This window comes from Artemia franciscana, chromosome 13 (genome assembly GCF_032884065.1).
Source record: "Artemia franciscana chromosome 13, ASM3288406v1, whole genome shotgun sequence".
NCBI classification, from domain to species: domain Eukaryota; kingdom Metazoa; phylum Arthropoda; class Branchiopoda; order Anostraca; family Artemiidae; genus Artemia; species Artemia franciscana.
In genome coordinates this window covers 29,591,550-29,609,248 of record NC_088875.1, presented here as the reverse complement: position 1 = coordinate 29,609,248, position 17,699 = coordinate 29,591,550, and the positions used below count along the sequence as shown (strand labels likewise).

At 35.9% G+C, this 17,699-nt stretch overlaps 1 protein-coding gene across 1 annotated transcript in view; it reads left to right on the top strand.

The window, feature by feature from the left end:
• Window positions 1-17,223, top strand: part of LOC136034777 (chromodomain-helicase-DNA-binding protein 7-like) — a 72,766-nt gene extending 55,543 nt beyond the window's left edge. The window contains exons 21-25 of the mRNA XM_065716189.1: window positions 219-484; window positions 2,532-2,807; window positions 4,533-5,117; window positions 12,087-12,269; window positions 15,716-17,223. Coding sequence (XP_065572261.1) covers window positions 219-484; window positions 2,532-2,807; window positions 4,533-5,117; window positions 12,087-12,269; window positions 15,716-16,978 — 2,573 coding nt within the window. The 3' untranslated portion in view covers window positions 16,979-17,223. The remainder of the gene's footprint in view (window positions 1-218; window positions 485-2,531; window positions 2,808-4,532; window positions 5,118-12,086; window positions 12,270-15,715) is intronic.
• The last annotated feature ends 476 nt before the right edge of the window (window positions 17,224-17,699 follow it).

Here is a 17,699-nt window from a genome sequence, read left to right as displayed (position 1 = left end):
TTTATTTTGGCGCGTGTCGGTCTCACTTTCGTCAATTATGCCTGTTGACCGTAGAGAGGCCGGTGTACCCCTTTTTTATTTATTTGTGGTGAGGGACTTAAAACATGTTGTAAACACAAGTATTGAATCGGTGGCAGGACTTTTTTTTTATACAGAGATTCACCGGAATCGTTAATCTTTTTTCTATGAAACCTGTTGATTTTTTTTTTTTCTATTAGCCCGTAATGATGACGAAACAGATCAAGCAGCTTCGAAGGTGATTCCCAAAGGGGAAGTGAAGGCAGATGAACCATCTGAGTCAAGCAAAACTAAACCCGAAATAGGACAGGAAGTAACTATAACCGTCAAAAAAGTAGAAGAAGTAAAGGAGCCTAAACCTAAGGCGTTTGTTATTGACCCCCAGATGCTAGCCATGGCGGCTACTGATCCAGCAGCTGCACAACTATTAGCTCAATCTCTTGCTGATGCAATTGGCTGGCCTAAGGTATTCTGATTTGTTCCATTTGTCCATACTTTATTACTAATACGTTAGTATAGCATTAGTGTTAATCTTTTTTTTTTTGTCAGCTTTTATAATAGGGGCAAAGGAAACTAAATAAGAAGGAGGGGAGCTGCTTAAACCGACGGCTTAAACAAGGTTTTTAATTTGCTTACGGCGTCTTTATCATTCTCTTTACTGTTTTTTATTTCCCCTCTTGGTTATTTTCTTTTTCTTTCGCTTCCCTCTTGGATCCTCTCCTTGTCTCTCTCCCATCTTTTCCTTTCTCTCCTTTTCCGCATACCAAAATAAACTTGGAAGTCATAAAGAACCATCACCACTTAAACTATAAATTTATTTTCGAGGCTGTTTCTTTCTTTGCTATCATAGAGTTGGTTTAAAGAAAGGGGGGACTGGTCCTAGTAGGTTTGTATTTCGAAACCCCCTTTTCAAGTTCCTCAAAATTCCTTTGTGTGTATATGCCTCATTGCAATGAGAAAACCTGTCGTTTGATTAACTGCATTGATTAAAGTTGTTTAGGTCTAACATTATCTAACGTATGTAAAAAAAATATCTACTTTTTATGCTAATTTGATATATACAAAATTCCTTAAGTTTAAATTTACTCATCAAAGGTTGTATTTGTATGTTCATTCATCATATTTATTCATTTTTAATCTCTTGGGTCTTGATCTAAAACGTAGATATTTGATCAAGTGATCGGTTTTGATACACAATCAGTATAGTTTCTGGACATCAGTTAAGCATGTCAATAAAACTTATGGCCTAGCCGAAGTCCAGACATTTTACTTCCTAGTCAATTCTTCTTCAGATGCGGCAAATCAGTCAAAGGCAGAGTTATCAGTTTTCTTCGCCGCTTCCACTAAACAAATACCAGAAGGTTGAACTCAGGGAGTTTCTCACTCAAAATTACGATTATTGCATTGTTATTCTTCGTAATTTGGCAAGTAAATAGGAAGATTTATTTGCAACTATTATTCGAGGAGCTTTTTTTTTGGGGGGGGGGGTCAGCTTCCGCAAGAAATACCGGGAAAATTAAACATTTCGCAGGGAAAATTAAGCATTTGGCAAAGTTTGGGGGGCGAATTCCTCTCCTGCGTGCGTGCCTGTGGTCTGGTCATCATTGTTTGCTAGGGTGCGGTAAGAACTTGTGGAAATTACAAATAAAAAGTACATGTTTTCGGGTTTTTTTCTTCATGCAGACCTAAAATAAAATTTAAATAATTGCTTGAAGCGAAGTGACCAATTTACTTTATTTTATTTATCTATACGGGTCCATAAAAAAAAATCTAAAGATTGAGTGCTGCATATGTATTTGTATATCTGAATTTGTATTCGGATGAGACAGTAATTACACATGACAACTACTTACACTTAGCATAATTGGATTCATATAAACGGTTCCTGTATCTCCATACTTCTTGACAACCTTCCGTCGACAATTTCCGGTAACAGCGGTTACAACTAACTAATACTTCACTGAACCGCTCAAGAACAATCCGAGTGGTTAGTCCCTTGGTTTAATTTATGCATTCTCACGCGCTCTGATTACAGCTGCATCTAGTCTTTTGTGGGGAATTTTGACTTCGGAGCACAAATATGTAAAGTATTTGAAGGGACTTCAGCCAGCAAGTATATATTATAGAAATAAGTTTCTGATTGTTGAATAGAATATTTTTCACTCTATTTTTTGATACCCCACAACAAAAATGTCAAGTTTAGCAATCTAGAATGCAAACTCGAAACAGGTTTTATATTTATTTTGGAATTGTAAAAAAAAAAAAAAAAATTGTCGGCTTTAAGATTTGATTAGATCAAAATATTTACCAGATTTTTTTTTCTATCTGTTAAAATAAAAACCGCCGAGATCACTAAGTCAGGAACGTCAGGCAAACCTCAAATGTTTAATACGGGAGGTATAGGAAGACTCCTTGAGAGTCCGTCCTGCCTTAAAGGAAATTAAATAAATAAATAGATAAAAACATTGCCAGACAATTTCTGTCATTTATATCTGTGTCATTTATTGTTTTAGGATCAAGCAATAGTTGCTCGTTTAGAGCATATTGTCCATGGTATTGAAAATGGCACGTGGCCAGTGCCAAAAACATTTGTTGCCCCCGAAGACAACATTCTAGATGAGCCACCCGTTCAGTTATTTCCTACTCAAAAACCCCCTGCTAAAGAATATGAAGATCCGCTTGAAGTGTATTCATTTGGGGAAGAACCAGAAGCCCCGAGTCTGCAGTACAATAAAAGACGCGGGCGACGTAGCAATATTGAATATGACTTAGAGAGAGCTAGATTACAGGTGAGAACTTTTTTTTTTTCAATGGAGCATGAGCGTGATGAAGGAATTGTTCAGAGGCTAAGTTGATAAGGTAAAATTTTAGAAGTGGGTGGTCGCTTTTTCTTGACCCGAGAAGTTGTGTTAACTGAGTGAAAATTTGACGGGTGAATCTGGTGCCCAGATAGAGAACAGGAAAGTATTTTCAAATTCCCAACTCTAGCCCTTTTTTCTTCATAGCGCAGATTTCTGCCGGACTGCGAAAATTGTTGTACAAGATGAATAAAACTTTCAGGAATGTGGCTACAGATGGATTAGGAACACATTGCTGCTTATTATTTGAATGTACGAATCGCCTCTCAAAAAGTCTGTGGTCGTATCGTAGCAGAAATCCTTATTTTTCGGAAATTTTATTTTCACCGTACAAAGTGCCCAGTAAAATCATGCTAAAAAACAAATAATATGAAACATGTGGTGTTCATCCAATTGACTTCTGAACAAATAAATTTGAGAAATGCTTTGTAGTCAATATTTAGATATCAGGATACATGTTCGTGTTTCCATTTTATTTAACTTGCTATGAAAGGAAATGGGATAATGGCTAGAAACTTGGTCTCCAAGAACTAAAACGAGGCACCTAGGTTTCTAAGGAAAAAAAGATTATTCCTGTAATGTTTGATATTTATAAATGATTTACATATTTTGTTTAAGTTTTTCAAAACTAGCTTGTAAAAAATAACTTCTTTTCGCTAGCTGTACGCATCCATACATGAGTTGTACAGAAAGAAAACTTCAAATTAGGAGCCGCAACCTTTTTCTGCTGCAGGTCAAAATCCAACGAAATATGGATATAAAAGGAACGTTTTGATTAGGGATATTTTGAACACCTTTAAACCTCTTTAAAACTTTTACACCTTTAAACCAGAAATTCAAAATTATAATTCCAATTATTATAGCGACAAACATTGTTGAATGAACTTTATTTATAAGTGTTCTCTTCAACATCGGTGGCTCCTCTCATGTTGAGCTTGTAGCGTCAGTTTAGTCGATTCTGGTTTATAGTCAGCAGTTTTAAGATGAATACAAACATCTGAATTTTTGGCGTTGTCTATAATTAACCTGTTCCTGTTCTTTCTAAAAATTAATTTCTTTTGTCAAAATGTTTGGTCAATTTATGGATTAAACCTTATGTTGACGAAGTGACAAAGTCAGCTTTTTTCAAAGACTGTGTAATAATTATTTAACTGCGTCACTATCCATTTGCTACTAAACATCTAGAACTGAGAATGAAACAAGCCGACCACCTAATATTGGTGTCCGTGGAATGTTGCTGTACTCCGCGTATTGTCGTCACCGTAACTTCGTCATCGATCCGAAACAATATTTATTTTCAATGTATTTTTTTTTATTCCCAACATACCTGTTTCATGTGTTCTAAAGTGAATTTATATGTATTATACTTTTGCAATACTGAAGTGGGTCATTTCAAATTAGTAAATGAGCTGCTGATAAATAATTAGTCCCGATACTTCTAAATAGACTAAGTTACAAATTTAATATTATCATGATTGTTCTATGTTATTGGCAGGAAAGATATATTCATTTTTTTTTTCTTTATTAACTTTTTTTGGCAAGGCATTCCTCAGGTACCATATGTATGTCTTTTGTGTGTCAGACTTTTTTAGAATATTTAAAGAGAAGAAAGATAAAAGCTGTTGGAAAAATGTAAAATCGCATTTTCTCTTCTAGGCATTACTTCAGCAGCAGTCAATTCAAGAATCGTACATGCGGCAACTTTCTAGTAAGTCACATGCCAGTTCTGACTTGTATCAACCTCCTGCCCCAAAAACTGAAATGGACTCTTCAAACGCGGCGGCAACTCTGGGTCTCCCTCCATCTATTTCCGTATCTGTTACTACCAAGAAGGTAGATACAGCAACACCTTCAGCTCTCGATCTCTCCGGACTTCCTCCTCCAAAGAAAGAGCGAGAGTCACCAATTGGTATAGAGCTTATCAAGAAAAAATCGGAAGAACCTGGACCAAGTAAAAAGAGACGGAAATTAGATGAAATTGTTCTTGGTCTCTCGGCTGCTAAAACTGGCACTAAGACTCCTGATAGTTTTGCAACTCCTTCTGTGGCTCCTTCTCCAAGTGTGACAATTACAAGATGTAGTAGCAAAGATAATCGGCCGGCTTCAAAGTTGGACGAATTAGACACGAGTTCGGTGTCCATCGAGCCAGTAAGAGCAAAAGCTGAGACTCCTGTTTCCAAAAGACTTCCTGATATGGCGCTCGCTAAACTTGACATGTCCACTCCTCCAAATGATCAAAAGGTAGGAGTGAATTCATTTGCTTCTTCCTCATTCTAGGTCCAAGTACTTTGCGTTACCGCAAATATTATAAAAGAGAATTTTTATGTGTACGATTTAAATATGTCTCAATATCGAGCTATAAATGGCTTGCGCAGTTAATGTTGGACTTGGTTAAATATTTGCTTTTTGTCAGTATACTTCTCCCTTCACTTTTTTCAATAAAGATATTCTTGAAGTGCTTCAAAATCATGCACAACATATATCATGCCTTGGGGAGAAAAGCTGAATACCCGTTTCTCAGAGCTCACCGTGACATTTAAAATTTAGCTATAATAGCTGAAAACGAAATACTTGCAGAAACGAGAACCAATCGAACTCAAAACTATTTTTAATTTTCTGGGGCTTTATTTGGCGTCTAGAGGCTGTCTTGCAGAGTTTTATTCCAATAAAGTTCAAGCATATGTACAGAAGGAAATCATATGAAACATATCTATTATCAAAATCGAAATTCTTGACCTCAGGCTCGGCTGTTTTACTGTCTTTGCTTTTAAATTCAAATAAGGACTTTTGTACTGCTTGTGGTCATGGATTTTATTATATGTTCATCAGTGCTGTCTTAAATGGTCATTTTTTCTTTTTTTTTTTTACATTATTATGTTTACTGTATGACTTGCTCCTCTACCCCCTTTTTTCTAAATCGTGGTAATTTGACTCAATTAAAAAAGATTTCAACAAAGAAGCAATAATCATGTCACATCTTGGAAATCCATGTATGTTTGGGGGGGTCTAATTCTTTTCATCTAATTCTTTCCATGTATGTTTAAGAGAAGTAATGGTCAATGTCCTATTTGTGCCTTTTGAACTTTTGGACACATTTCAGTATCTGTAGGAGAGGGGGGGAGAGAAAGAGCCCCAAATCCATGTCATCAAGACATCTGACTTGAAAAGAAAACATCTGAATTGGGTTGGATTTCAACTTAAGGGAAAACGTCTAAGCTGTGTGGAGCGATGCCCTAAACTCTTGTTATCGCAGTAGCTACCAAGACGGGTCTTGGGATCTCTACCAAATCTGGTATGAAATAAGAAGTAATGTAATAAATTTTCTTTGTCGGGCTCAGGGTTTAATCTGACCATCCGAAATTCTTGTTATAAGATCTAGCAGACGGAAATACTGGATTAAAAAAAAAAAAATGTAAATATGTGCAAGTCTCCTAGTTGTGATCATCAGGGATCAGTACTTATTCTGACCTTTGCAATGAGGGAAGGGGTTCTAAACTTTTGATTTCATGACATCTGGCTCAAACGGTATCTCTCAACCAAGCTCAGGGAAAATTACAGCACTTGTTCTGGCTCCACCTTTCAAAAATTAGTGCATAATCCAATCTCTACAGGAGGAAGTTCTTAAATTATTGTCATCAGGATATCAACCAAAAGGAGCTTCCGGATCTTAACGAAAATGGGTGAGAAGTAAGATAATAATATTCAAATTATGCCCTTTTGGCGATCATCAGTCTAAATTATGGTATTGGTCTGAGGAAATCAACGAGAGAACTAAGGCCATGGTGCCAAAACAATAACCATTTGAGATTGTCGGATTTCAACCAAGCCTATTCAAAGTTAGTATCTGGTGTGATCAGAAAGGGACGTCGGGTACTAGCCAAACTTGATGGAAAGGAAATGCAAGGCTTAGATTTGTGCCTTTTTATTTGTATACCTAGTTCGATTTCTTCATGAGGGGGAGGGCTTCTATCAGCCTTTTTTCAAGATAACTTGGTGGAATTCATTTAATGACACTTGTCAAAAGCTACAGTTATGGTAATGGATGTGTGTGGTCAATCAGAGTCCTGTTAGGGGGAAAGCTACTTTCTTTTCATCCTCATCCATAAAATGGTCCTATCGGATCTTGTATGGTGTTTGATAAAAGTTAGCCACTAGAATCCTTGTCATATCTTTTGATTCGAATCCAATTCAATGGATGTTGTTACTCGTATTATAAGGGATCGAAGACGGCTTCTTTGTAACTTTTGTTTTATTTCTGCGCTGAGGATACGTTTCAGCATTAAAATGATATTTTGGAACTCTATGTGTAAAATCGTGCAGTTACCAGTGTATTACAATTTGTTATCCCTTGTATAACATCTTCGAGTCACGTTGAGGGTTGTTGTTTAATCTGAAATTTCGATGAAAGAAAGCGTAGAAAGATTTATGTTTTGTGGTCTGGTAATAGACCAGAAAATGCCTGTTTAAAATAACAAGATGAGACTATTTTGTTGAGAATCATTGAGAATTGTGGTGCTATACGGTATTGAAAGAGGTACTGTTGCATTACTTCCTATTCCTGAGTTTCATATTTAGCTCACAGTATCTTTCAGCGTCATAATGGTTACTTGTCCGAATCTGTCAGAAAAAAAACCCAAATGCTTATAATTGGTACACGTGCTAATTAAAGTGATAATGGAAATGGAATCAAATAAAAAGAATCCGAAACCGGTTGAAGATGGCTTATTTTGCCATACAATATATTTTTAGTCTGATTTTTGCTGTTTCATAGATTCAACAGAAAAAACTAAGGTTTAGGCTTTAACTTTGAAAAATAAGGCTTTAACTGACACCAAATTTGGGTAGGATTTTCGCCTATCCATTGAAAGCTCGAAACTTTTTTTTTTTGAAAAAGAAGTATTTGAGAGCGAGTGAAAAAAAAAACTGTTATATAACTTAAGTAAATAAAGGTAATTGGGTAAAAATAAGAGGGGGTATTATCTTGCAGCTAAACCTTCAGCATCTAGAGATCATTTTGATGATTTTACAGGGGAGTACGTGATCTTGTTTAACTCTGGATCTTTCAGGGGGAGTAATTTATTTTTGAGTATAAAAATATGTTAATGTATTTTAGGATATATGCTCTTACTCTTTACTCTGATAAATTAATTTAGCTCTTTGCACAAATTTATAATATCAGTTTCTTTTTGTTACATATCTTCTATCTTAAAAGCAATTTCACTCTCGTCTTTCTTGAGAGTTAGCCGTAAAAAAATTACAAAAGAGGCTAAATACATCAGGTTTATAGGATACTTATGAATAACTAAAGGAATATGCACGGATATTTCAGTTGCAGTCAGAACCTATTTTACCAACAGGCTAAAAACCCGAATCGGAACCTGATTTCATCGATTATGTTCAGCCTGTTGTCTGTCAGAACCGCCCACAGGCGCAGTGGCCGCTCACAGGCTAAAATATTTTACTAGTATTTATTTAGTTTCTGTTCGTTTTGGGTTCTATTTATGCTACAATAGTAAAACATTTGTGTTCGTTTTAAGCTTGGTTTACATATTCAATTTAAGTTGTACTCGTTTTAAGATTTATTTTTTCATTTATATTAATACAACAAAAGAATAAAAACGAAAGCAATACGAAACCAGAAAATTGGAACAACAAGAATAATGCAAGAAAAAAAAAAGAAAACTAGAAACAATATTTTTTAAAAGGAAAACAAAAAACCAATTGACCCCCCCCCCCCTCATGCACAAAAAAAACAAATTTATTTAAACTACTCCAACCAAATCGTTGCAATCCCTTTTTCTTATTGCAAGACGTTTATGTTCTTTTCTGGTTCTTATCGGTATTGAACATGCCTCGTTGGACGTGTATTTTCTATTTAAAAATTAATGTTCTTTTTTGTATCTTTGCTTTTCCTTTTTCGGGGCCGAAGTTAACCCCCTGGAAAATACCCCGTGCAGAAAATAGCCCCACACGCCCCCCCCCCCGAAAAAATTTCACCCCCGCGCAAAGGACTAGGGCTCTCAATTTCTGATCCAATGAGTACACTCCGGAGTTCCTGCGACCTTAAGGTGGAGGTTTGGATGAGGAATTGGCAGTCCTCCTCTACAGAATTAATTCTGCTCATTTTGGGGTTTAGTGTTATTATTTACTTTCGTAACAACAGCGTAGACCAGAAATATTCCAAGAAAACGTAATGGAGTAAATATCAATTTCATATTTTTGATGCGTGTTTTAAAGTTTCTTTTGTATTCCTCTCCCCTCTATAAAACCTTTGCTGGATAACACCCTTTAGCTGCCTTTTTTGCTGGGAGACTTTTCCACCGAGAAGGAGATTACCGGAATGATCTTAAAAAAAATAGAAATTAAAGTGTTTTTCAAATGAAAGTACGCTAAGAAAAACTTAAAAAAAATTAAAAGTACGCTAAGAATCATCTGCAAAAAAATTTATGGGTGGAATTTTCATCTAGGATGGAGTTGTCTTGAGGGAATTTCCGTGGAAAAGGGGGAATGGATTTTTACGTGAAACAACTTTCCACGGTGGATTTTTTCCGCGGGTGAAGGAATTTTTCATGGGGGGGGGGCTAGATTTCCCGTTGTTGTTAAAAGTGATCAGAAATTAAATTATAAAAAGTATTTCTTCAATTGAAAGCAATGAGCAACATTAAAACTTAACGGACACAAATTATTACGTAATTGGAAGGGTTTCCCCCCTCCTCAAAACCTTGGTCTTTACGCTAAAGTTTTGACTGTTGTCCCAATTCCTTAAGAACGACTCCTTAAGCACAAAAGCCGTTTAATAAGAATAATAAGCCTTTTTAAATTTGCAATCACCTGTTATGAAAGAGTGTCGGTGGGTGAAGAGTGGGGAGAGCGGATGGTGCCTGAAACTACCTTGAGGGAGCCGGATTTTCCGGCATGACCTGATTAACAAACAGAACTTTTAATTTGTAAAAATAAGTTTTTTCAACTAAAAGTAGTGAACAACATTGAAAAAGACAAAAAGTAGTCGATATATGAGTGAAGCTGCACCCTCCTAAATCTCTTGCTCATTAAACAAACGTCTCTATTGCTTTGACAAACCTTTTTATTCTAATTAAATGGCCGTAATGTTTATGAAGTCTTTCTTAAGTAATTGGAGAAAAAGTCTAACTTTAGCGTAAAGAGAGAGAGTTTTAAGAGGGCGAAGCCCCCTCATGTTGAAAAATTTCGTTTATTTAAAGTTTTAATGTAGGTCCTTACTTTTAGTTGAAAGACTTGTTTTTTCTATTTAATTCATTAAAGTGTTAATGTATTGAAATAAGCGACACGTCATTAACACAGGATTCTGGCTAATGGACAATTCTTCTGGACTTGATCTGTTTTGATGGGTGTTTCCATGCTGTAAAATCTCTTCCTAGCTAATTTGTCTACTATGGCTGCTACTCGCCGTAGTAGCATAATGTTTGTAGGTACGAATATATAATGAGTAGGAATTCGTAGACTTGAGACTTTTGATAGAAGAGCATTCTTCTATCAACTCTTGTTGATAGAAGAGCATTTCCAAGTATTGAAGACCATGTTGTGACAAAAAATAAGCCCAGCATTTCGCAAAGCCTCCCTTCATACTGGAGGTCCCAGGGGCTTCTTGCTGTCCGATTCTAAGACGGCTCATGCGCTTCGGTGCAGACTTGAAAAGATGTGTCGGTCCCCGTCCTGCATTGGTATCTGGGACCATTGCTTTTCCTGAGGCCAAAATAATTAAAATAATTTAAAGAACATAAACTTTGAATGTTTTGACGTTAGAAAATAACTATCGTATCGACATTTTGACTGACGAATTGAGACGATTCAAACTGGACCTATTGGGAATTTCAGAAACTTTGTCCCGAGGATAGAAAGCATGACATTAGGCGATATAGAATCTGGGCTCATTATGAATAAGGAAGCTGCTAAGTCTTGTTTAGTCTGGAAAGTTATTAATAATGTGAATACTAATCACTCATTTTATGAATAAAAAGTTCGGGGTATCAGTTATAGTAGTATATGCCCCTGTAAAGCCGACCGACGGAGATACGAGTGATTCAGATGAATTTTACTTACAGTTACAGAAGCAAATAGAAAGGGTCCAAGGTAGGAATATGGTGTTTTTATTGAATTTTAACCCCCAGGTCGGTAGAAATAGGGATAGATGTTATCCTGGCCTAGGTAAATTTGATGTAGGAGACGGAAACAGCAATGGTTACAGATTCTTGCAATCTTGTAGATATAAAAATCTAGTTATAACCAACACGGTGTTTGGTTATAAAATTATAAAATGGAGAGGTTATAATTTCTGTTCGTTTGATTTTTAATTTTGATCCTTATTTTCAGTTGAAAAAAGCTGCTTTTTTGTTTAATCACGAAAAGCCGCAAACAATTCTCAGGGGAAAACATTGAAATGTCGCTGATCTTGAATAGCCAAAAATAGCCAGTAATTTATTTTTCTTTATCCGGAGGCGGAGCTCGTGTTATTTCAAATGTAGATTTTTATGGTAAGCGTTTATGTCATTGGAGCTTGTTTTTATATTATTCAATGTTTGGAAAAATGATCGTGCAAAATATTCTAATTACAATTTTTGTTATCGAGCTTTGGCAAAGCAAAGAGTTATTTAGTTTGAGCAAAAAAATAAATAAATAAAATGATCGGAGATATCGAAATTATTATAACAAATATAGAAAGTGAAAATATTGATATATCGTTTAATCAGATTATCCCCCAACACATCCAATTTAAAGTGACTGATTCATCAGTAGACGAAAATAAAAGTCAGTAGCGGAATCGTAAAACGTATAATAATAACGGACTTGAAGCAAAACAGTAGTTCGCTTTAGATGCGTCAGCTAATTGCCTATAAGCAATAAGATTGCCTCTGCATCGGCTTTTTCGACGTAGGGTTAATCAGCTATGTAAGGGGAAAAGGTGATGTTGATTATGCAAATAAGGTGCAAAATTTTCCTGTGGTTTTGACCATAACCTATTTATGAAAATCTCAGTTTTAAGGGGCTGGCCATGGAAATCGGTTAACTATGTGAAATTATAGGCTCTAATATGGATATCCGTCCAATATATATTTCTTTTTCTATCTTTTTTTTAACTTCTTCACTGAAATTGTCTAAATGGTCTTTTAAGTCCGTTGATATCTATTAATCTGATTCGGTCTAGTTTCTTCATGTTTTTTTATTTTTTGCTAGGTTTCAAAGTGGTTGGCCGACCAAGCTGGATTAACACCTGAAAGGCCTCATTCCCCAGATAGTGAAGCATCGATCGAAGACCGAAGAAAAAAAGGAAAGAAACAGGAACAGATGCTTTTAGACTGGAACCAGTTGACAGGGAGTGAAACTGTTCCTGTAATCAATCGGTTAACTGGAAAAAAGGTAATTTTGTCTTTGGTGTGGATGGCTATGTCTTATGCCCGAGTCGCAGTTGTCAATAAGAGCAAAATTACAAGCGACTGTAATGCCTATAATGTATCCCATCTGTAATTTGGTGAGTTATGGTATGTTCAGCATAGAGTGTAATCTTAATGACCAGCTCATTGGATCGATGATTTAAGGCTTTTTGAAATTGGGAAAGATGAAAATTGGGAACAACAATATTTTTGTCTGTATTATGAATTTTACGAAACTTGAGATGAAGATACTATTAGTAGCAAAAGATAGTTCTAGTAGAAAACTTTGGGAAAATTTTATGTTGATTTAGGCTTTTAAATTCAGTTTTCACTATTTCAATTTTCCGCTCCTTTAGCACAAGTATGATGCCAAAATCAACGAAGAACGTTGATTAGTTTATAAATCATGGGCTAAAGTATGGCTTGATATTCGTTTTCAGGAAGAAATTGGAGATTTCCTCATTTGTTTAGTCTGTCAAATTATTAGAGAATTCAACAATTTTTCCTTAACAGAAAAACATGAAACTTGGTAGAGGAAGTAACATCACAGGATGGAGTTCTAAAGTATTACTTTGATTGAATAAAAATGTGGTTAATTAATTGTTCCTCTTTTTTTTTTTTTTTTTTTTTTTTTAGCGGGTTTTATAATAAGTATTTTATGTTTTCATTCTTATTTACTTCAGAATTGATAAAGTGATTCATTGAAATATGATTTAGGTCTATATTAGGTAGAAACTAGTTTTTTTTTATGAAAGTAATTGACGATGATAAAACTTAAAACAAATTATTCTTTAAATAACGGGGATCATGTCCCCAAAATCAACATGTGTTCTTGGCGCTGAAATTTCAAATGTATAAACAGATTTGAGATTTTGTGAAGTATAATTTATACTGTAGCGTAAAGAGTCTCAGATTTTCAGGGTGAAATTAAATCACAAAATCTACCAGGACGGGTTGCCTGACTCAAGCTCGGGGGAAGTAACAGCAAGTTGCGAAGTTCTACGTTTTGGAACTCATGCCTTCCAACTAGGCATGCCATCCAACCTAGGTGGGAGCAGAAGGGCCCAAGCTAAATTATTTGTCATTAAGACATTTATCAGAAGACGCTTCCAAATCCTAACGAATCTTGATGTGGATGAAGGGATAATAACGTCAAAGAAACGACTTTTGGTATTCAGGACATGATCTAAACTGTGTTGGGGGGGGGGAGAGAAAGGAGGATCCCTGAGTTCATGTCACACAAAAAAAACTCCAGAATTTATGGAATCTCAACCCACTTTGGTCAAGAATAGCATTTTATGTGCTGCTTCAGGTTTTTTTTTTAAAATCAGGGACTCATTCGGCGTCTATGGGGTAGGAAGAAGGGTGCCCCTAATCTGTTGCGTTCAGGACATCATTCAGAAGTAGTTGTCAGATCTCAACAACCTTAGTCAGAAGTAACAGTTTTTGCCCAATTGTACCTTTTTAGCGTAAAGAATCGACTGAATCTATTTGGGGGATAGGGATGGAGTGGGGCTCAATTTTTACCACTAGAATGTTAATCGGAAATTAGGTCCAACATTTGTACCTTTTATTGTTTTGTGTCTGAAACTTAACTCTGTGGAAGGACTAGGGGTCGCTGCTGGAAATCTCTTCTTGAACCTAATAACCAGGTGACATAGTGGAACTGATTTAGCAAAATCTTGTCAAAAGGTCCTATTGGGTATCTATAAATTCATTATAGATTAGCATCCAGAATCTTTATTGCGTCTTTGGTGGTTCCAGTCCAATCTGTGACCTACGGAATACAGTAGCTGCAACACATTGTGCTTCACTTTATTCCGAAAAAAACTTATTGTTCAATATTCGTAATATTCAAAAACGTATAACAAGTAGTTTTTTTTTTTTTTTTTTTTTTTTTTTTACCATTCCAAATTTTAGGCCATTGATCTTTTGTTTACAGTTGTTGCACTCTGTTTGGAGACGTATTTTTTTATATATTGACCTTTCCTATTAAGACAGCTACCTTGAAAGTTTGGAGCAATCCCCTATTTAACCACAATGGGAGGGCAGGGGGGGAAATAGTGTAAGAAGGGCCTAGTTACCCTTCGGTCAGGTTCTGGTTCTTAAAAGGGGTACTAGAACTCTAGATTGTCGCTCGAATTAGCCCTCTTCAGAAATTCCATAACCATTGATTTAATACGATCACGCCTGGTGCCATACTATCACGCCATCACTGCCATTTGAGGTTTTTTCTAAGAAAAAAAAGAAAAATTTTGGTACAAACAAATCTATCCGGCCAAAAAAAAAAACTGTTCCGTTGCTTTTTTTTGTTGGGATATAGTTTTTTTTTGGGTTCTGATTAAGTTTGTGTAATGCTAACCGACATGCTCTTGATTGTTTTCAGAGTCCTTTAATCCCTTCCCCTTGAGATTCCGAAGGAATAATTTCCATAATCTTTATGATATTGGGTCAAACACGCTTGTTTTTCAATGTATTTTAATAAAGGCAAGTCCCATCTCCTTTCAATGCAGTGGGAAAATGAGTCGTATGATATACCCACTACCACTCAAGAAGTGAAGTTAGGTTAATCCTAATAAAATATACCTAAGTATGCTAAAAATATAATACTTTAGAAACAAATTTGGGCTGTATATTTGTATATTAGGGGGGCGGGGGTAAAGTACAGCGGGTCTGCATGCAAAATGTGTTAATTAAAATTATTCTTAATGTTATGAAGTAAGAATTGTTTTCTGACTTCACACTGTCCAAATATTTTACCCCCACCCCCCTAATGTGTAAATATATAGCCCAAATTATATATTTCCTATCTATTCTGTCACTTCTCTTTTTCTTTTCTCACAATAAGGTGAAAGAAACCGGTTTACAGTGCGTCAATGTATAAACAACTTGAGCGGTAGTGGGCATATCATTCAAGTACCAGAAAATGTGCCTTTATCTGTGTTAAATTAGGTCAAAAATTCAACGCTTGCTCCCAGCTGTTTTGTCTCATAGGAGCCAAAAGCTTAGAAATTCCTTATATATTTTGCTTGAAAAAGTATTTGTTTTGAGAGATAATAACATCAATATAACAGTATCATTTAGTGGAATTGACCATTGGGGAAACAAATAAGATCCAATGAGAAATCTTCTGTTTTTTTTTTTTTTTTTTTTTTTTTTATATTTACAAAATAACAAAGAAAATAATAAAAAATTGTAATTCAACGGATAGTAAAAGACTATGGCAAGTTCCTCTATTAAGTTGCCGATTGTGTTCAACAGTATTTCTTTCTAGTGGATTCTATGTTTTGAACAGTTTGTGAATAGTTTAAGATGTGGCTACACGCTAAATATAAAATTGTTTCTCACTATATATTACACTTGACAGCTTGACTTAATTTGTGTGTATAGTTTTTTCTTTATTTGTTGTGCTAATTGTTGTTTTTCTTGTAGCTTGTTGGGTCAAAGGCCCCTAACCTACGCAATCTTGGGCAATGGCTCCTTGCCAATCCTGCGTATGATGTTGATCCAAGTTGGAGTGAAATGATGAAAGACAAAATGGGTCTATCTAGTGAAGTTGGAAAAAGAATGACTGGCGCGAGTCCTGCCAGTGCAGCTTCGCCTGTTAGTACAAGCAGTGTTTCTGCCAGTCAAGGAAATAAAGAGTCAAAAAAGAGAGGTCCTGGTAGACCACCCTTGCATGCAACCCCCTCAACTTCTGGAGTTAATCCTCTTGCCAGTCTGGGCAGTTTTTCTATGGGATCATTGGGTATGTTAGATCCTAAAACTCTTGCTATGTTAGACCCTAAGATGCTAGCTATGCTTGATCCTAAAACATTGGGAAGCTTGGGCATGTTTGACCCAAAAGCAATGGCAATGCTTGATCCAAAAGCTCTTGGTATGCTAGATCCGAAAAGTATGGGCTTGACGGATTCTAAGAATATAAGCAGCCTTTTAGATCCGAAAAATCAACTAGCAGCAGCTGCTGCTGCCATGGACCCTAAATTTCAACAGATGTTTGCAGGATTTGACCCTAAAATGCTAGCTGGGCTGGATCCTAAAATGCTTGCATCTCTTGATCCAAAAATGTTAGCAGCTATGGATCCTAAGAACACTGCGAAAAATTCAATGTTTGGTGGTATTGATCCGAAATATTTTGATCCAAAAAACCCATTGTTTGGATGCTTAGATCCTAAATCAATGTTCATGCCGTTTGGAGCTGCAGCTGCTCTTGGACAATTTGCAAATCCTCTATTTCCTCAGTATATGAGTTTTGATATGACTGGTGCGGGGCCTTCTACCTCCAAAAGCACTGGAGGAAAAGATGAAAAGAAAGGCTCTTCCAGTGGGAGCACTGGTCGAGGTGCACCATCAGTTGCCGACTTAAACTCGTTACTAATGAGTAATCCGGGTTTATTGTATAGTTCTTTGGGTATGGGAGCTCTTAATCCGTTTGGCCTGCCTCCTGGAATGCCAATGCACTTCCCAGATATGAATGGAATCCAACAAATGTTGGACGAAAAACCGAAAGACTTGAAACGTAAAAGTAGTGAAACGCCACCAAAGTCGACAAGTAGAAGTTCTGTACAAGAACCTGCTACTTCTTGTGGTATTGATCTGAGTAAAACATCTAGCGTTGCCGGTGCTAATGATGATGTTGGGGCTGTTGACCTAAGTAGTACGAAAAGTAGTAAAAAAGGTGATGACGGTAGTTAATCAAATATCGTATATGAATGTAAATTCCAATGAGTGGGAAGGAGCGAAGGATGCTTTCGTATTTTTACAAATCTGGTGCTGTGTACAGTTTAAAATTCCTCTGTGTAGCCAAGCTAGTGTATAATCATTTGTGTCTATAAATTGTGCAGAGATTGTGTCATTTAATTTTCCTTTATTTATTTAAGTTACAAATGTATATAATTAGTCCAATTTGGTACATTAAATCAACTCTGTATTAAGTAGAATTAATTGTTTATATGTTTGTCATAGCCCGTACAAAAGCTACTGTTTTCAGTGTCGCCTAAAAAACTTTATTTGGTAGAATAGGTGTATAGCATTTACTAGGAGATTAATCTTGACCTCCGAAAAGCGGTTATTGGGCCACAAACGTTGCCGTATCATTGAGCCAACTTCTAAACTGATCTTAAAACCAATTTCGATTAAGGCATGGCAATTTTGCAAATGACTAGAGGGGACCACCAGAATACAGGAGTCCAGGGGCATGTGACCTAACATAATAAAGAGAAAATAAAAAATCTTCCAGCAGGTGATTGAAATAGGGAAATGTTAAAAAAACAGAAAAACACTGAAAACCTAGAAAATGAAACAGTACGAAATATTTTTTCTTTATTTGGGGCATAATCGATGTTTCTATAAATAAATATACTAAGCTATCTTCAGTCCAAGAAGAAGGTTTAAAAAAAATATATCAAAAACCAAG